Here is a 20,673-nt window from a genome sequence, read left to right on the forward strand (position 1 = left end):
AAGTTTCCATTACAGATGTCGTCCCACACCTGAGCAAGCAGCAAGATGCAAGTTTAAAAACATACAGCATACTTTTGTACATTAAAGGTAAGGGATTACAGTTAGGTTTAGGGAAACCCATAGGATAAACTGACTTACGACAACAATAAAGAAACACATTTCCTGAGAATTTTAAGATTGCCATAAGGACTGTCATTTATGAAGGTCAATTAACAAGTAACTCAGACAGCAGCTTCAGTCCTCCAGGCGAGAGCCCTGCCAGCGCGTGGCTCGCTTCTAAAGTGTTCACCAGGGGCAACTGAGAACAACCAACCCTGCTGCAACTAAGATTAAGTTTACAAACCACAGTAACTTGCATCTACACTGGAATTTCCCCGCTGACCCATAAAGGTCCACAAAAAGATTTGCAGCCCACTGAATCACATTCACATTTTCCAGCGCAAGACCGAAGTAAAGCTGTGTGAAAGTGAACGACTTTGGAAAGAACATTTCATTCTGTCAGTAAACAGAAGCTCAGCACCTCACAGATAAAAGAATTTCTAAGTATTTTGTTTAGCTGTCAAACATAGAAACAAAAGCCTAAACTGAAGCGGTAAATCCTTGAAAGTAACATTGAAGAAATACTCACAGAACAGAACTGGTGTTGTACATTTTACTTCATTTAAGCACAGCAAGTTTCACCCATCCTATGATTTATCAAGTACACAAAATATGTACATAAAGGAAACCAAAACCCATAAAAAGACAATCATCTATGTGCATGTGTACGTGTAACATATGCACATGGAAGTGTGCAATTTTCTTTGAATGCAAGTTAAACAAAGCATACGCACAACAGAGTTGCACAACCATTACAGAACAGAGCGTTCTGGGTATCCCAACGATGTTTCGCAGCTACAGCCAGTGCAAACTTACAAGGCACAAACTCAATGCTGACACTGTAGCGTTGTAAGTTCAGGCACATTTCAATCTGTAGTTCTTAAAAACAATAATCAACAGAAGTGCTACTTCTGCACTAAAGTGCCAGCCTCTTCCCAAAGATGAAGCATTAAGTTGATGTAACCTGTACGCCATAATGATCAGCGGGGTTCTGAATTAACCTAACCTATCACTGCAAAGTCTGCGGCTATGTCGTGCTATGTGCTCCTCACCCCTGAGAGTACGCTGCTTCCCAAAATGCCACCCTTACACTCTTCAAGGACTATCCATACCTTGCCAGCCTCAACATACAGAATCTTACAGGTGCTATTCGATGCTTATTTTTTTCTATCTTTAGCCAAACCTCTGATAAAACCGGATTTAAAAAACCAGCCATCAGAAAAATCTTTCCCATACTTGCACGCAATGAACCTCTTTGCTCAATTGCATAGTGACATGTGTATCAGCTAGTAAAGAGTTAAAAACAAAAGCTTGCTGTTTAAGGCAAAATTTTCTAACACAGCACAGCAGAAAAAGCCGAATACCGAGTTCATCAGTATTGAAACAAAGCACTGGCTCATACAGTCTTCCCCTCACAGTGTTTTCTTTCTTACCTTAACAGCAAACACACACACAGTATGCTCAATTAGCAAATCTCGTTGCATTTTTCTAAATGAAAGGAGTAATCAACATGTAGGCTGACTGCTACTGAAAACACCTGGCAAATCGGTTCTCTTTTTCACCCTCAAAAAAGGGTTTCTTTTTGAGCCTAGCAGAAGTTCAAAACTCGCTCGTGCCCAGGCCTAATATAATAGCTAAAACTGAACCCATCGTTGAAAAATTACAAATATTTCACATGAGTTGCCACATCACTTTGCTAAAATTGCATTTTCGGTATTATTTTCTGATAGAAGACATTTAATAGACGTCTGAAGAAAACAATACAATATAAAAGCGTAAGGGTCTTTGCAAACAGATCTTCTATTCCTTCTGCAAAACAAGAAAGGAGAGAGTTTATCGGCATTTATTTGGAGTGCCATTGATAAAGACACAAGAATACTTAAGAAAGCAAAAGTTCGAGTGATCCACGGACATCTTTGGCTTAGCCTTCCTGACCAAAGTCTTCTGTAAATTTCTTTAACTTCTCCAGGTCCTGCTCGTTAACTGTTGGCTTCGTGCTAGCTAATGAGCTGAGCATATCGGCCTGTAAGAAAGAAAGCAAGAAAACACACGCTCAGAAAACGTACCACTGCTAACAATACTGCGAAGAAAAGTAAGCTTTAAAAAGCCTTTTAAAACAAGTTGATGGTGGAAACTCTTATTGAAACATTTCTGCACATGGGTCACTTTTTAACCTCCTGAAGACATACAACTAGTGAGCTTTTCAGGAATTAAGCCACGATCAGTGGCGCAGTGGTATAAGCTGCCGCTTGCGGCACTGGAGGGCCCGGGTTTGAATCCCCCCTGTGGCGCAGGGGTAGAAGTGCCGCTTCGCTACACAGGGGGCTCGAAACCCGGGAGTTGGACTCGATGATCTCTAAGGTCCCTTCCAACTCGCACGATACTATGATACTACGATGATGATGATCTGAGGTCTAGCTTTAAAACAATTCATCCATTCAACAGGTGTTATTCACCACTGCTTACTGCAACAAACTGAGCTTCCCATTTTACAGATATGCATTTCAATTCACTTTTAAGGACATCGGTTTAAAGTAGAAAACAATCCCACAAGCCCACATATTCTTCAGTGTCAACCAACACAGTATTTCATCATTGACCTCCAACAAAGTTTTACTGCTCGTGACTGTCAACTTCTGTTTCTTCAGCTCAGCCAGTTTCTTGTATTTACATCTGGCTACTAGAAAATGGAGAAGTTCAGGAAAAAAAAAATAAAATCACAGGGGTATGAACTCAAAATCAGCAGTTAAGAAGCCTTGTTAAAAGTATAAGAAATGTACAGGCCAACGGCAAATTAAATGAGAAGATGCTCAACATCTCATGTTACTATAAAAGCAAGTTAAAGTTAAAAGTCAACATCATGATTTTCTAGACTTTCTCACCCCAACACACTACAGATATCTTGCTTACCAAAAATTCAAGTCTGATCTTCTTAATGACAAGGACTGATTTTGGACCCTGAAACAACCCCTAGTGCAACTGTCGCACATCAGAGCCTACGTTCTATTAGGAGCACTGAAGGGATTGCATTTAATTCCAGGAAAGACTGATGAAAAAATCCACTTAGTTGACACAGGCAGAGGTTTAAAGGCAGGCCTGCACTTGCTCATATCTTTTTGGGCTTCATCCGTGTGCAAATATGCAGAGATATTTCTCTTCTCAAACACAGTGACGGTTACACGTACAAAGCAGCGTGCTCTATTTTAGAGGTTTGTGATCCTTACGCAACACACCTTCCTTTCATTCATTATGGAAACGTTTGCATACAGGAATGGACGTCAACACAAATCTGATATCAAGTCCTTCCTTCAAACAATGCACATACACACACAGAACCTTCTGCTGCTTGGGGGTACAATATACAAAGTGCTCAGCAATTTGTAGCCTTTCAAGCAATGCATTTAAAATTCAATCTCTCTCAAATATGATGTTTTAATCTGTAGACAGAAGCAAATGATTTAACATACACAAAAAAATCCAGCTGAAAGCTAGCTGCATCATCTGTGAAGAAGTATAATCCAAACTACCATTACATCAACTAGCTTTTTACACTGTAGTGGTTATGCTTGCATTTCTTTTGTGGGCAAAATTTACCTACAGCACATTCTTCTCAAGTTACACTGAATATCATTTCCCACTTCTCGGTGTCAACAATGATGCTGTAGAGCAGTGGGAAAGTAACGTATCACAGGGCAGGGATTCTGAAGGGTTTAAATGAATCAAAGAAAAATTAAAGAAAGGAGGAAGAGTGCTGTCTATAGGTGCTGTCTATACTGCATGCCACTAGACAATAATAAATGCTTATCAGCGATGGAGAGCTGACCTGCTGATAAGCATGTTGTATTGTCATGCTGTGTTGGGAGTAATATGTCATCTGGCGTGTCCAAGCATGTCTATAAACAAAGGGCTCAGCCAATTGCCTTGCATGCTGGCTTTAAAAAGCCTTGAGTGTGTTCAGGGCTCTGCAAAGCAAGAAACACCACAAAAAAAAGCCACAACAACAAAACCCACCATGGAAACTTTAGGCTCCAGTAATTTATCCCCTGGAACATCCATCCATGTCATTTCTTCGGCATCAGGATCACCTGGAGAGCAAGGGGTGTACAAATCTACCATCACATTCGGATTTGACACTGATGGTCCTTTTACCTAATAAATAAACACAAACAAACAAACAAACTGAAGCTGAACATCTTTAGAGCAAAAGCATTCCCTTCATTTTCTCTAGACTCCCCCTCCCACTGAGAAGGCTTATCCAGCGGAGTGGAACTGTGTAAAGGTGCTGGCATCATTCACTTTGGAAACACGCAGCAGTAGTCAGATACTTGAACTCATATCACATCAGAACCAGTGAGCCTTTAAGGTAGGAATGTCTGTAGAAAGCCAATGTGTCAGCACTGCTGTTTGAAGACCACTCTCCTCTTAGTCCTCTGTCACTCCAGGAGTCCATTCACCACCGGTTAACATTTCTAAATGTTATTACCGTTATTATATACTCAGTTATTACTGACTGCCCCTCAAGTTGGGCTGCCACGGATGTCCTTTGAAGCTTTTACTTACTACACTATAAAGTCGTGGGCACCTTTTTGGACACAACCTCAAACAGTACTTGACAGAAAATGGGGCCATCTAGCGGGAGAACGGAAACTATCCTTTTTTTTCCAGATACGCAGACAGAACCTCAAAAGCTGCACCAGCTGCCTCTTATCTTTTTGCAGTGCACATCTAGGGCCTGTAGTTCTATCATCTGTCACTGAAGTACCACACATCCCCATGAACACAGAACATATACAAAGATCAAAAAACAACTGTTTGTTTTCGAATAGCGGAGAACTGGATTTGCTGCTCCAGTCTGCTTTGAAAGCACAGCAAAGAAAAGTGGAGATTATAACATTAGAAACTCACTTGGACAAACCAATATCGATCATCTGGAACAAGCAATGGTTTACAATGAGTTACAAAAATTGAGCAAAGTGATAGAAATAGAAGGCAAACCAACTTTTTTTTTATAGGGACAGATGGCGATTAGGACAAGGGGGAACAATTTAAACCAAAAGAGAGAACATTTAGGTGAGATGCTAAGAGGAAACTTCTTACTCAGAGGGCAGTAAAGCCCTGGCACAGCTGCCCAGATAAGCTGTGGTGTCCCATCCTTGGAGGTGCTCAAGGCCAAGTTGGATGGGGCCCTGGGCAGCCTGAGCTGGTGGAGGCAGCCCTGCCCAGGACACGGGGATGGGGCTGGGTGGGCTTTGAGGTCCCTTCCAAACCAAACCATCCCATGGTTCTATTTAAGCGAGACAAATTGCTATTATGGAAATAGTTAATAAAGCAAAGATTTTTCTTATAAAAATAAGAATCTGCATCCAATTAAAGTAGAAACAAAACAAGTGGTACAGACTTGCATCAGAACACTCAAAGCACTGTAGGTTTGTTCTCTTTTTTTGGCAAAAGAGGTAAGAATTGCCTTTGGCTGCTCCGCAAACTGTGGTAACTGAAATTATTTCATTGTTCTGTGGTAGTCTGAGACACGCCTCAGATGTCTGCAAATTTCAATGAAAGGCTAAAATGTGACAACCCATTGGCCAGAAATGCCATCATCGTTTAAAGACAACAATGGATAAATACTTTAGGCATCACAGCTTAAGGGAAGGAATAATCCAGAAAAATCCCTGATATATCAAAACAGCCGCTTATTTTTTTTAAGCGAATACAGTTTACAACAGTGTCACAGCTTCGAAATAGCATTTCAAAATATTCTTTGATTTTAAACTGGGAAAAGTTCATCGAAAAGCCTAACAAACGTTCTTCCCCACCACCAAACTTAACGGGTGGTGGCACATTTTAACAGGTTGATAAGGATTTCTCACTGCAAACACCGGAACTTAAATAGATCTCTTGCATTCTGAACCATATTGTATTTAAGCGTTCCTTTCTCTTGGTGTCTTAAGCTGAATTTGTTCCTTGTAACTATGTGGAGAAAAGTGCCCGCCTTCAGTTTACACTTATTCCAGCTGTTCAGTTCAGGGCCCTGGATGAGTTACTGGTAAACAGAAAATTGTCATCATAACTGATGAGCAAGAAGTGCTGCCGGTCCAAGTTGCACTAAGAGCAATAAAGCGAAAGCTTTGAAAGCTTCCCTTTACAGAGCCAAAAGTCTCTGCAGACAACAAGAATCCACCTTCACCTGAAATTTGTGAACTTCTGTAAAAAACACTGTTTGCAGTACAAACGTGAACAGAGATTAGTTTGGATCTCTAAAAACCAAAACAACAGCAAGAAAAAAAATGGACAAGAAAAACATTATCAGGTTATTTATAAAATGTAGCTGTAACTGCCAGATAAGCAAAAAAAAGTCTTCTCTATCTATAGTTTCAACACCCTTTTTAGACAGCAACTAAGTGTAAAGTTGTTTTCACTTTACAGCAGCATCCATAAGATGTTCCTTGCTACCCCAGCAATGACACAGACCTTGCTCAGTCATCTTACATTGCATCTTTACTACTGCCACAAGTAACATTAGGGGATTCAATGTTTTTACTGGAATCTTAGGACAATCTTGATTTTACAGATTGAAAGGCATCCCGAGCAAGCAGTTATGCAGTTGTAATTCATCGGTTCCCATGTAGATAAGGAATACATTTATTTACACACACATGCTAGAAAAACAATTACATAACTGGATATAGAAGAAGAGCACAACTCTAACACTGTGATTTAAGTTGAACTTCAAACTGAATGCTTTTAACAGTAGTTAGAGAGGTGATAATTGATTAGATCTTGGATTACACAGCATGAATACCTAGAAACTAGGTGCATCAACTTACAAAAGGACTTTGGAGTACTCCTTTGGTAAGTAAGGACACATCCATAGGCACGTGGTATTACCCCAAACCAATCTTGGCTTGCTTACAAGAAGTTTTCAGATCAAGATAATTCTCAGAGTTGAAGTAATACGAAAAACGTTTGTTTTTTTACTTACTTTTTTAAAGTGAGTAGCTGACTGCACTTTCCTAACAGGCTGCATCAGTGCATCGCGTACAATGATGCTTATATCTGCACCAGAGTAGCCATCCGTTCTTTTTCCAAGCTCCCGATAATCTGCTTCTGTTAGGAGACTTGGAGTCGACCCGAGGTGAAGTTTGAACATCGCAGCCCTGGCGTGGTCTTCAGGTAAAGGAATATAAATACGCTTCTCAAACCTGGTTTGAAAAAGATAAAAGCAAAACACTGCACAGACATTGGCTCACGCAGGTGCACAATGGAAAGAAGCTTATGCAAATCAGTACATACTTTGGTCCTAAATGAAACTGCTTCTTTCTAATGTTATGTTTTTTCAAATGCTTATAACGCACCTCAGATATTCCGCGGCCTGTTCTCAGAAATAATACTACAGCTAACATAAGCTAACGTCTACAATTCAACAGCTACTCCCTTTGTATGACAGAAAGTCTCTTCAGACTGTAGTCTGTCCAGGTTCGCTCCAGCAAAGTTTGTTTTAAAATAACTGAAGGAAAGGGAGTCTTGTAGTTTTTAAGTATATCTGAACGGTTTCCACACTCAAAGAAAGAGCTGCCTGATAACGTGCTTACGCAATCAGTTTCTACAGTTTGTAAGTAGAGGATGTTGTAGTTGGAAACAAATGGGAAGTCTTATTCTCAATCTAGTTGTTGGTAGGAATGGTTGATAATTGCAGTGCTTCCTTTGAAGCACCTGTTCTCAAAGAGAGAATGAGCTCCCGCCAGGGAAGTAAGACCAACTCCAAGCTCTGTAGAACACTACTAACTTCCTAAAGGTGACAAAGCAGCCCAAAGCCAAGGAAAATTAATTCTGTTACTGCCACACTCTACAAGCTCCTTTAAGTTTTATGGACAAGAATGAGAGATACTCATTCACACTGCAAAGAATGACTTGAAATTTTAAGTACCACCTTCATCTCTTATTCCTTCTACGAAACTACGCTCGCTCAGGGTGGAAGCGACCTCTGGAGGCCACATGGTTTAAACTCCCATTATTTGACTCAGTCCATCTCATGAGCCATGTCCGCAAGGATCAAGTAGCTCACTCACCCAAATAGTCTTAGGATGAACCCGCACAATGGTTGCAGATTTCTTACCATAAACATAAATGCATCAATCATAGGCCAACATACCTTCTCCTGATAGCAGAATCCAAAACCCAGGGTATGTTTGTTGCCCCCAAGACCAATATTCCTTCATTATCAACACCAACCCCTATAACGAGGAAGAAATCATTTCACCGTTTAGAAAATAAACAGAGACTGCTCGATGTTTTAGAGCATTTACAAAATGTAATGGGGTAAAGCTGCAGATCTTTTCACATGTAAGCTGTGTATTTTATGCACAGCCAAATTCCTTTGATTCTGGAAACCATTAAACTTACCTTGCATCTGGACTAAAAACTCTGTTTTAATCCGTCTGGCAGCCTCGCTTTCATTTTCACTTCTAGACCCACATAGCGAATCGATCTCATCAATGAAGATAATAGAGGGTTTGTTTTCTCGGGCAAGCTGGAATAGGTTTTTCACTAATCTTAAAAAAGGAAATAGCTACAGTTATCTTAATGTGCAAACCAGCAAGAACACGTAACTTTGCATTATGATACAGTGATTTTGTTAAGAAAAAGCTCAAAATAAGAAACAAAATGAATCCCACATAAGATACTAACAGAGATACTCAAAGATACAACATCCTTTCAGCTCCAATAACTCTGCATTATGCTGAGACGCTGAGTGAGATACCACAGAATAAGGTAATGTTAGGCTTCCTGGCCTTGTTAACACATTGCATCATAACAAAGAACATGCAGAGTGAATATATCACAGGTGGTCATCACTCCCAACCCATATATGCCCACCTTTTACATCTTCAACTTTTTGTTTGAAAACAGAACGTAGAAGAAAACCTTCGCACAGAGAAAGAAACACCATGTGTTATCTGCAGGGCTACTGAAACAGGTGAGCCAGAAGGTGACTAGAATCCAAGTATCCCAATGCCTCAAACCACTTTGCTGTACAATCACAACTAAGTTCAGAAGGTCATTGATTACCAATGTGCTCCTGATACCTTCATCTAAACTAGTTTTAAAAACAGTCTTGAGTACTGCTCAAGTTACCTGCTGGAGAGGAGCTCTGCTGAGAGGGACCTGGGTGTCCTGGTAGACGACAGGTTGGCCATGAGCCAGCAGTGTGCCCTTGTAGCCAAAAAGGCCAATGGCATACTGGGGTGCATTAAAAAGAGCGTAGCCAGCAGGTCGAGGGAGGTGATCCTCCCCCTCTACTCTGCCCTGGTGAGGCCCCATCTGGAATACTGTGTCCAGTTCTGGGCTCCCCAGTACAAAAAAGACAGGGATCTCTTGGAAAGAGTCCAGCGGAGGGCCACAAAGATGGTGAAAGGCCTGGAGCATCTCCCCTGTGAGGACAAACTTAGGGAACTGGGTCTGTTTAGCCTTGAGAAAAGAAGGCTGAGAGGGGACTTGATCCAGGTTTATAAATACCTGAAGTGCGGGAGCCATAGTGGCGAGGCTGGTCTGTTTTCAGTAGTGCATGGGGACAGGACTAGGGGAAATGGGCTGAAACTTCAGCATAGGAAGTTCTGCACGAATGTGTGCAAGAACTTCTTTACAGTGAGGGTGACGGAGCACTGGAACAGGCTGCCCAGGGAGGTGGTGGAGTCTCCTTCTCTGGAGATATTCAAGACCCACCTGGACGCCTACCTGTGTGACGTGGTGTAGGGAGCCTGCTTTGGCAGGGGGGTTGGACTCGATCTCTAAAGGTCCCTTCCAACCCCTACAATTCTGTGATTCTGTGATACTGAAGAGCAGTCCAGCTGCTGCAGCACAAAATACAGTGCATTATGGTACTTTGAGCTGATGTTTCTGTGCTTCAATGCAGCATCTAAGACTTGCTTTAACAAGATAAATGAACCTTCCCTCAAATTTAATTTCTTTAGTATGCCCCATTTAGCCCTGAAAAACTGATCTCTTCTTGGTAATATTTTCCTGGAACTCTGGCAACTCTAACTTACTTTTCACTCTCTCCCAGCCACTTTGAGACCAGGTCAGAGGAAGATACTGAAAAGAAAGTGGAATTGTTTGCTTCTGTTGCAACAGCTTTTGCTAGGTAAGACTTTCCTGTTCCTGGTGGTCCAAACAGAAGAATTCCTCTCCAGGGTGTTCTCTTTCCTGCAAGAAAGAAACCAGCAATCATCAAAACACAGTTACAAGAGCAAGTCTATCTTTCTGATGAAGCCTCCCTGATTTACTAAGTTTTCTGAATGTACCTAAGAAACACCTGTCAGATAAATCATTAACAGCTCAGCCTGAGCCTCTGATATATCAGCATAATGCTCTCCTCAGACTCTGCTCACACAGCTCACTTCAACAGTAGTATCTAAGATAGGAAATAAACGCTGTAATACTGACCTGTGAACAAGTGCGGAAATTTAATGGGCAAGATCACTGCTTCTTTGAGTGCTTCTTTGGCACCTTCAAGGCCAGCAACATCACTCCATTTTACATTTGGCCGCTCCATAACAATGGCACCTATAAGAAAAGGTCACATTAATCAGTGATAAGTGTTGTTCTACTGTTTGCTTACTATAGATTTGAAAGAGGAATCCACACATATGTTTACATTAAATAAAAAGAAGCCATTTCCACACAGATTTAAACAACAGACAATGCTATTCAAATGAATGTTTCTTCTAAAGAGATTTGGTTTATTTTCTATTTTACCACAAAAAAAAAAAAAAAAAAAAATCAATAAGCAAACAGTTGTTAGAAGTTCTGTGACACGCAAAGCTACTCTGTAACTGATCAGCAAACATACTGACAGCAGCTACAGAAGAGTACAATTCTGGACTGGGGTATCACAGCTTCCTGCCCCTGGGACAGCGAGTGACCATGGCCTCTCTCTCTCTCTTGCAGTTCGTAACACCTTCTGCCTGCTGCAGCACCTGTGAGGGGAGCAGCTTCCCGACCTCAGCTCTCCCCAGCCCACCGCACAGCCCAGGGCCATGGACGTGCCATCCAACTGGACCTGCCCCATCTGCGGGCAAAGTCGGGAGGATGTCACCTACGTGACCCCCTGCCAGCACCAGCTGTGCTACGGCTGTGCCATCTGGTGGGCAAGGAAGAAGCCGAGTTGTGCCGTATGTGGGCACAAAGTTGACACCATCCGATACTCGGTGAGGTCGGACCAGGATTACCTCGAGTGTGCTGTCCCGCAGCCCGCAGCGCACTCGGATCACGGCCTGCAGGACGAGCAGGGGCCTGCAGAGCCGGTGCTCATCCCACCTGAGCACAACTTCCCAGCCGAGGTCTGGGCTGCCTTTTTCCAACAACATCCGGAAGACCTCAGACCCCTGCTACAGTGGCTGCAGGAAGAGTTGCAGCAGGTGTCCAGCAATGACTGGTGGAAAGTGGGACAGTGCACCACCATAAACTTCCTCTGTGAGCACCGTCTGGACCTGCTCTACTGGGGGACCTGGGCACCCCAGCACTACCATTGTGCCCTCAGAGGAGGAGCCACAGGAGGAGCCAGGGCAGGCGGTGGCAGCGGGCCCCTCTTCCCAGGGCGGGGACCGCTCGTGTGGGGGGCCCCAGCGCCCCCCAGAGAGGAAGGCCCACAGCAGCCCCCAGGACTCTGCGCCGCCCTGCAAGAGGCGGCCCTGGCAGCAGCACTAGGCCAGCACCGCACTGCCATCACAGCACGGCTCCAGCAGGCTGGGAGGCCAACATCTACCTCTCGGCCTGATGCTTGCAGATGTAATAAATATCAGTTACAACAAAGAAGAAAAGTCTCTGTGTTATTGACTGTTGGCGCTGCTGACCCTACTCATGCTGCTTTCTCCCTCTTCCTGTCCTGGAGGAGAGAAACACAACTTTATTTCCACCAATATAAACCGGTGCTCATGACAGTGCTTACAAAACACGCATGGTGGACCTCGTGTTCCTCTAATCATAATTCAGTCACCTGGACTTGGCTAAATTCCTCTCCTACTGCCAAGCTCCGGGCCACAAATTACTTCATTTGATTTTAGCTGCTGTGATGTCCCCTGCCTCTCCAGACTTCAGGTTAGTCATTCTGAAGATAAAAACTCCATTACCTGGGCAACTTTTAGATGGGACAGCTCACATCGGAGCTGGTGAGCCAGCTGCAGATTGTGAAATCCTACTCAAGGCAAATCCAAAAGGTAAGAGACACCTTCCAAATGAACCAGTGTCAATGCCCTAATGCTCATCTTTCTGTACTCAAGCATACTTAACATTTCAGTTGCCACTTTTCGCTACAAAGAGTTTTCTATAAGTTCACAACCAGCTTTTGCTAGCTATTTTCTTGTCACTTTCCCGTCATGCCTTCAGAGCTCTGTGAATTGGTTGATGCCTGTTTTCTGCAGCGGAATGTGTACTGCTACTCATGGCTAACAAATAGAGCAAGTGACATTTGCTCACTTTCTGTCCATGTCCTTCGAGATTTTTACTTTTCCTGCACTCCTTTCTCATCAGATTGAAAAGAATATTTTTTTGCTTGCAATCTATATACAGGAATCCAACCGATCACTTTTAACGCCCTAAATACTTCTGCTAGGTTGATTACAACTCAGTTTTTCTTTAAGACTGTAACCAGGCTCCATCACTAAATTAATTAGTATAACAGGTAGGAACAGGAGATTAGTTCCAAGTTATCAGTTAGCTGGACCTGACATACTGTGGTAATTGAAATCAGCACACTGTAAGACATTCTCCATACCAGGAAACAAATGGAACAGGACATCGTGACTTCCTCATTTTGTACTTGTATAAGAACAGCTGGAAGACTAAGCAACAGAGTGCAGAAGAGCCTTAAAGTTCTACCCGAGACTTCATGACAATAAGCCCACAACTATGATCTAGTTTGAGTTTTAGTGGCCACCACTCCCACAGTAAGTTTCTGTTATAATGAAACTGCTGATACACAGACATAGGTGTGGAAAGTTCCATAAGACAAAGTTAACTAAGAGTAACAAGGCAGTAAAACTGAATACAGGGCATATCCAGAGCTTTCGCAGGAAGTAAAATGAAGATAAGTAAAGTGAGGGCTGCCAAGAGCTTACACTGTATAGGAGACTCCTATGTTAAGTTTAAAGACACTAAAGATCTCACATCTCAGATGCTTAAAGCAAGAGGATTAATAAGCAAGAACCTTCTAGTTCATAGGAAACTGAAGGTCAGACTAATCTGGGAAGAAACAAAATGGTTATAGTGAGGCACAGGCTAAGAATCCAATGCTTACTGATTTTAAAGTACAGGAAACTGTCCCATAGGACCACACATAGAATTGAGTAAATGTGTAGAGAAGCAAAACTGTAATACAGTTTACAAAGGTGCACAGCAGTTTCCGAAATGACAGAAACTGAGAGATCAGACAAATGCATCTCACCTTTGTTATAGTGAAAATAAGGAGAATGAAGTTTCTTCATATCAATACATATCATCTGGCAGGGAAGCTCTTACCAATTCTTTACCGTTAAGGAGTAATAAATATCAAGCTAAGCCATTTCTTTACTATGTAAAAAACTACTGCTAGCTGCTGTGTATTGCATCACTGAATGTGTACAGCACGTCATTTCAAAAACACAATTAGGTTACGCAACTGAGTAACACCCCTCATCAGCGCAACATGAGGAAATCCTGCCTGTTGCTATGAACAAACAAGAATCCATCTTCTCACCTTATCAACTTGAGTTCAAGCCTTTCTGTGAAGACGGTCCTGTTTATACTACGTACTTGGATGACATCTGTAACTCTGGCCTCTAGGCAATATGTCAACACATAAACTGGCACAGTCTAACAAAACAGCCATCTGGGATCCTGAAACTATTCCTTTTGGAAAACGTTTTCGTGATAAATGATACAATTGCAACATATTCACCGCTGAATTTCAAGGCATGCAAACCCACACTGTCATAAAGACTGTACTTCTGGATGTAGAGTACACTAGTTGAGCCACTTAAAGACACAACAAGTTAACTGGTGAAAAAACAACAACAAAAACCAGCAAACAACTAGAAATCCACTTGACCGAAGTCAACTCTATTTAAACAAACCGAGGCTTCAGAGTTACCTTGAAGTTGATTCTGTAATTTCTTCTTCTCAGGATCCTCTGACTCTCCTCCTTCCCCATCACTGTCATTCCTGATTTGGAAACAAAAAAAACCAACATTGAAATAAATCAAGACTGCTATCCTATGTTACAAATCAGAAAGCAAGAAGCAGAAAAAATATCACTCAGAGGAATGAAAACCCTTATGATTTTAGATTCTTTCAGCTTTCTACAAGTTTACATCCTTGCTTTTCTATATTACATTCTAATCCCCCTCGCTGCAACCATTTCAACTTCCTTACAGACCTGAGCCCCTCCTCTTAACATATTTCTACATGTGTTGACTCAGCCTCTAGGAAACAAAAGGACCATGGAAGCAGCAAAATGGTTTCACTGTAGATGCTGGCACTTACTCCTTGTTTAAAATTGGAACTGGACTTGGTCTATTCCACTAAGTATCACGAAACTCTCTAGTCTTGTCAGAAAACTGGAAGTTAAAAGTAGAATAAAGTAGGTGAGATAGGGAACAAATGGAATGGAGACATGTAGCCTCGTGCTTCCTTCCACTATAAACCAGCAGGATGCAGTACAGTTCAAAAAATAAAACCCATTACATGAGCAGACAATGAAAGACACTGAAACCTCAGGTGAGGTTTCAAGAGACACGTGAGCAGTGACACCATTGTGAAACCTTTCTTCTACTCTAGAAGATACAAAAGAGGCTCTGCTTGTTCAGGTGGGCTGATTCAGCTCCCAGATGTGCAAAATGAAAAACAGATCGAATAGAAGGAAAGCAGTGGATAGGCAGGAGCGAGGCAATAGAGCGATTCAGAACATCGGCCTACGACAGAACCTCGTAACCTCTCATCAAATGTGAGACAGATAGAACTCAGACCACAGAAATCATGACCAAATCTGAACTTATTTTCTAGTTATTAAGTATTTGCATGCAGAAGAACTGTGTGACTAGGCTCGCTGTCACTGAGCCCAAAAAGCAAGTATTTGTGTGAAACAGCTTCCATTCTTCAGTGAATTTCCTATGGAAGCATTCAAAGGCACAGCAAACAAGAACAAAAAAGCCTGTGATATTAATTCACGTTATTTTTCCTTTCTAAGCCCGCTGCACTTCAACATTAGTAGTTACCTGGAGCGAAGCACTTCAAAAACACGATTTACAATGATCTCTGAAAAGCTGAACCTTAGAATAAGCGGAGTTGAGGAAGTATTTTGCTTTACCTTTCCCCAAAACATACCCTTTTCCATCAGTAGGACCAGACTCTTTCACTGGCTTTGGTGCAGTTTTTTCTCTCTTTTTCAGATATTCTTTCAGTTTTTCTGCTCTGTCCAAGTATTCTGTACACTTCATCCTAATGCTCTGTTTTGCTTTATCACCCTGTACTTCATCTAAGAGTTTGAAGAGAAACAATGCTTTGTTAACAGCAAAATAACACATGCATCATTCAGAAAACATCTTTATGTCTTATCAAGATAGCTCTCTCAGGGCTTACCACATATCCAAACGTTTCATTGACTTATTTTTTCCCCTACGCCATGGAAAGAAGTGACAGGAAAGAAGTTAACACCTACAAATCAATGGTAAGTAATCACTTAGAAAACAAAGATACACCTGAACATTGCCTTGCCTTAAAAACTTGACTGAACAGGAGTAAGGATAATGGCACTGGAAGCTTTTTCTGTCAGTCTCTCAAACTGCTACGACATTTTGCTGGCCAAGGTGATTAGCGTGACTGATAGAATTGAGTAAAAAATGCCAGTAGAAAAACCATAGGAAAGTAAATGGCACGAGTTAATGAGCAAAAAACAACCTGTGGATACAACTAAGAGTTCATACAGAAAAGAAGCAGGTATACAATACAGTGAGCGTCTATACAAACAAGTGTCAACTGACAATGACAGTCAGAAGTTAAACGCTGATGTCAATAGAGGAGACTACTCCAGGCAATATAAAACTTGACTTAATCACCCAATGCATTATACTTACATTTAACAACGTGGATAAGATACTGCACAGCATGCTGGTACAAGCGGAAGGCTTCTTCATAGTTGCCTGCTTTATCTTCTTGTGCTGCCTTACTAGCCAGGTCAATTGCTTTCTGTAACACAGGTAAATAATTCAAATGAGTGCTGCGTGAGTGTTTTGTGCGATGGAAGAGATTTTAAGCTGCTCTTCTGACCGCTTTTTGGCGGCCAGCTTTTCTGCTTTTTAACGTTTACCCAAAACAGCTGATGTTATTGAAGACGTGCTGTCAGTCGTCTTCATCAAATCCTACTGGCATCAGAGTCAATAGTGGAAGTACATGATTACAAAGCAATGAAGCCAGCACCCTTTCTCTTCCGACCCAATGCCAGGAGTTAGTTTCAAAGACTTGGTATTTGGCAAGATTCTCTTGGAGGCTTTTGGTACTTGATATGAAAGAGGGGAAATTCTAGCCATCTCTCCAGTGTGCATGTTGGGGGAGCCCAATGGGCAGGAAACGTACCTAAATTATCACAGAAGTTATATCAAGGACAATGTAGAGATGGATTTTCATTTGTTTGCTGAGCTCATTTCAAATACACCCGGTCATAATCTAAGACACCACAGCGGCCTGTGGATTTATTGATATTACTGTTACTCTTTTGCTCTTGAGTGCTTATTGTTACATTTCATTCCTTGGAACATCCGTACTGCTTCAGAACAATTAAAAATGACAATTCCAATGGCTCAGGCACGTATGCTTAACAAAGCCAGAGCCCACTAAGGCTACCCACAACTTCTGCAGCCCCATATGCATTTTTCCACCTTCTGCCCGTTTATTTCCCAAGGCACAGGTAGCATGCTCATGATGATTGTGGTAACAGCAGGTGAAGATGTTCAATGTCATCGCAAGGTTGTCACTAGACACTGCTGTGCACACACTCGCAACAGAAACCAGACACTCTGATGCGTCTCAGTCAAAACTAAGCTGATAAACTGTAGCCATCAGGGAAGGAGCAAAGTTTCTTCTTCTATTGCTTTGTCTTGCGTTTTTGGAAGTAAAGATCATCTCGTTGCATCCATCTGAAATCGAGAGGAATCTATTCCAAAACAATCATCTGACGAGTAAGACTATGGATCCTCTGTGACAAGTGTTGAAAACAGAGCAAACATCTTTGTTTGTCCTTTGAAACAGCACTTAGTCTTTCCTCACTGCTGACCTCACGTTGCCTTCTGCAAACCACTCTAACTCAGCACAACAAAAATCAATTCCAAACAATAATTTCTGTTACTTTAGTGGTTTCATTACCACAGGAACAGTCCAAAGACTCCTAAATACAGTAGAACAAAGACAGAGCTATGACAAAAATGATGCTATACCCAAACAGCAAATAACAGTTGGACTTGATGATTCCTGTGTATCACTTCTAACCCAGGATATTCTATGATGCCATGGTTCTGTGGTCTAAATGGTAAAGACTGCCTCTGATCAATGGTAACTCTCCTAACAGGGCATCTTAGGGCCTTGCTCCTCTGAAACATCAAACCAAAGGTCTACATCATGTACTGACTGTTTCTGGTATTTTCCTTTTTAAACAAAACCTAGAAAATAATTACTTTGGTATGAGACTCTCAGCTCTGGTACCTTATTGCATTAGGAAGGCTCAGAGCCTGCTAATGAGATGAAAAACACTAGTATCAAACAGGAAATAATTTATATGAAAGTTGTGCAAAAGAAGGCACAGCTGTAACCATAAATGAGGCACAAGCTAGATCTGCTGGGGCCACAGTCTGACAGCTGGATGAACACCACCCTCAGAACCAACACTGGCTTTGCTCTCCTGCTTACTCTGGGCCCTGCAATTTCACAGAGGAGCTCAGCTTGGAAGGGACCATAAAGCCCATCCAGTTTCAATCCCCCTTCCATGGTCAAGGCCACCCCCACCAGCTCAAGCTGCTCAAGGCCCCATCCAATCTTGAGTGCCTCTAAGGATGGGGCAGCACAGCTTCTCCAGACAGTTCGTGCCAGATCCTCACAACCCTGAGTTTCCTTCTAACATCTAACTTAAATCTCCCTCTTTCTGGTTTGAAACCATTCCTCCTTGCTCTATCTCTATCAGGCCATTCATAAAGTCAGTCCTGCTTCTATTTATCAGCTCCCATCAAGTACTGGAAAAGCACAGTGAGATCTCTCCCAGCTCGGTCAATATAAGCACTACATTGCCTTAAGCTTACAGGCACGGACATGGTTCAAACAGGATTAAAACTACTTTTTGCACGGATTATTCCTGAATCTATTTTGAACCAACACAAAGCAGTTACACGGCCACAACCCAAGGCTAAAATAAAGTAAAATAAAACAAAATAAAATAAAATAAAATAAAATAAAATAAAAAGGCATAGAGAGCAGCACTCTCAGCAGAAACCCATTCCAGACTGTGCCTCCAGCTCACAGCAGGCCACAGTCTCGCCCCAGAGGCCATCGGGCCTTCTGGTCCCAGCCGGGCAGGAGACAACCCGGGGCCAGCCGGCACTTCCGATCCCCCGCCCAGGCCTCCTCGACGTCTCACCACAGTTGATGTCAGCGCTTCTGCCCCCAGGCCCAGCCCGGCGCCCCTCCCCGCCGAGCCCGCCCTCCCGCTCGCCGACTGCGGCGCACCGGGGTTCAACGGGACCCGCTCTACCTGCAAGTTGCCCGACATGGCGGGGCTCCGGGAAGGGGAAGGACACGAAACGAGACGGACTGCGGCTGGACGGAGCTGCCCTTCCTACCGCCACCGCCGCCCACCGAACCGAACCGCCGGCCTCCACCAGCAGCTTCCGCACCTCAGCGCCGGCCGACCCGCTTCCGCTTCCGGGCAACGCCCCGCGCGCGTCGCTTGACGTCAGCACGCCGCGCCCCGCCTCGCCCCGTCATGCAGGCTGTGCCGGAAGCGGAAGTTGGTGGGCTGGCGGGATGCAGCAGGGCTGAGGGGATGCAGTGCTCTGGGATGATGAGGCGCCCTGTGAGGAGCTGCAGCCGCCATCAGGCCTCCCCTCAGCTGCTCTGCTCTGCGCTGAACAGAACAAGGGCTCTCGGCTATTCCTCACACACGTTGCCCTCCAGCCCCTTCCCCATCTCTGTGGTCCTCCTTTGGACAGTCTCTAATAGCCTTATATCCTTATACTGTGGCCATCTGCTAATAGTCTGTTAAATCACATCACAGTGACACCAGGTGGCACAGGAACACATGATCTCCAGGTTCCTTAAGGCTGAGTGAATTGTGGAGAATGCTTCCTGCTATCAGCTTTTGGTATAGAAAGAGAGGAGCCAAACGACAGGCTGGTTGAGTGCCTTGTGCCGAGAACAGGTGAATGCAGCAATAAAAGAAGTCAGGTCTGCAGCACAGCCAGGCCTCCTGTCAGCAATACTGCTCCACTGTGGTAGCTGGAAGTAACTACAAATGGCTAACGTTAGTGTGGGACTTAGTTAGATGATGGGAGAGCCATGCAGTGGAAAGGGATCTTTGTGGCAGAGTACCTAACAGTGCAGGCAGATAATGCGGGAAAGATAAGTGTAAGGAAAGATAAGGGGAAAGATGGGAACGTAAAACCTCTGTTTTCCTCTTAGTTTTCTACCTGGTGAAGTTATGCAGAAAGATCAATCTGACAAAGGTTAACAAAAACTGACACTAAGAAAGCAGGAGTTAAAATGCATGTTGTCCAAATCCCATTACGTTACCTTGATCCTCTTCAGCATACGTGCAATGAGATCCCTCACCCAAGACAGGACCTCCAGTGGGCACGATATCTGAAAATCAGTTATTTACTATTTGTGCAGCTTATCATTTCCAGATGAAATTCTACACAAGATAATAAGAGTGATGTCCTTGAAGATCCACTGTTTTGTCTAATTAAGGTGCTTCCTATAGCTTCCAGATGTATTGCTTATCTGTGATAAATATCCTTCCTAACTACAAGGCTTCCATAATAAGAGTAACGTCCTCTGCAGTAACCAGTAATCAGTCAGTAGAAAGCAGGTGGAGGCTGGGTGTTCTTAGACAACCTGTGCCCGTTCGTGGACACAGTGAGGAGGGGGACTCCTCCCTAAATGACCACCAGAGACCACTGAAGACCCACACACAAGCACAGACGATTCAGACATGTTGGTGTAACCCTGTAAACACAGTAACTACATGAGTATGAGATAGGTGTGCTTTATGTATTAGATAGGCGAGAACTTTTGGCTTATGGATGTGGATAGTGCTATTCTCCACCTTGCTCCCTGCACATAAATAAAGCAATATCTCTTCCCTAACCACTTGTCTTTTCATTGTATTTCAGGAGGCTTTGAAACTGACAACAGGCATGCAGCTTGGGGGTGCTGACTGCACACAGTCAGTCTGGTCACAGTGCCTTAAAGCCTCCTCTGCACTGGGATGTGGTGTGACAAAAAGCACAAACACTGCTTTTGTAGAAGACCCAGACCGCAGGCTGTAATAGGGAACATGTCTGC

At 43.1% G+C, this 20,673-nt stretch overlaps 1 protein-coding gene across 2 annotated transcripts; it reads right to left on the minus strand.

Moving 5' to 3' along the window:
* Positions 1 to 638: 638 nt before the first annotated feature.
* Positions 639 to 19,038, minus strand: VPS4B (vacuolar protein sorting 4 homolog B). 2 transcript variants are annotated; one of them, XM_072329789.1, is made up of 12 exons: positions 18,863 to 19,034; positions 16,203 to 16,314; positions 15,454 to 15,604; positions 14,222 to 14,292; positions 10,540 to 10,659; positions 10,143 to 10,299; positions 8,500 to 8,648; positions 8,249 to 8,330; positions 7,079 to 7,298; positions 4,111 to 4,248; positions 2,012 to 2,122; positions 639 to 1,908 (listed from the first exon to the last, which is right to left on the minus strand). In XM_072329789.1, exons 1-11 carry the CDS (start codon positions 18,878 to 18,880, stop codon positions 2,021 to 2,023), a joined length of 1,320 nt encoding a protein of 439 aa, XP_072185890.1. In that variant the 5' UTR covers positions 18,881 to 19,034; the 3' UTR covers positions 639 to 1,908; positions 2,012 to 2,020. The 2 variants fall into 2 exon arrangements, with proteins under 2 accessions (XP_072185890.1, XP_072185889.1); XM_072329788.1 differs by having other exon boundaries at positions 639 to 2,122; positions 18,863 to 19,038.
* Positions 19,039 to 20,673: the final 1,635 nt, after the last annotated feature.

Source organism: Excalfactoria chinensis, chromosome 2, assembly GCF_039878825.1.
Source record: "Excalfactoria chinensis isolate bCotChi1 chromosome 2, bCotChi1.hap2, whole genome shotgun sequence".
NCBI classification, from domain to species: Eukaryota; Metazoa; Chordata; class Aves; order Galliformes; family Phasianidae; genus Excalfactoria; species Excalfactoria chinensis.

Bases quoted from the DNA above. Each gene is read 5' to 3' on its own strand.
- VPS4B (XM_072329788.1), bottom strand. The intron at 14,293-15,453 runs GTATGTTTTGGG...TTTCCAAATCAG, and splicing joins GGTCCTACTGATGGAAAAGG to GAATGACAGTGATGGGGAAG. The intron at 4,249-7,078 runs GTAAGTAAAAAA...TTTATTTATTAG, and splicing joins CAGCTACTCACTTTAAAAAA to GTAAAAGGACCATCAGTGTC.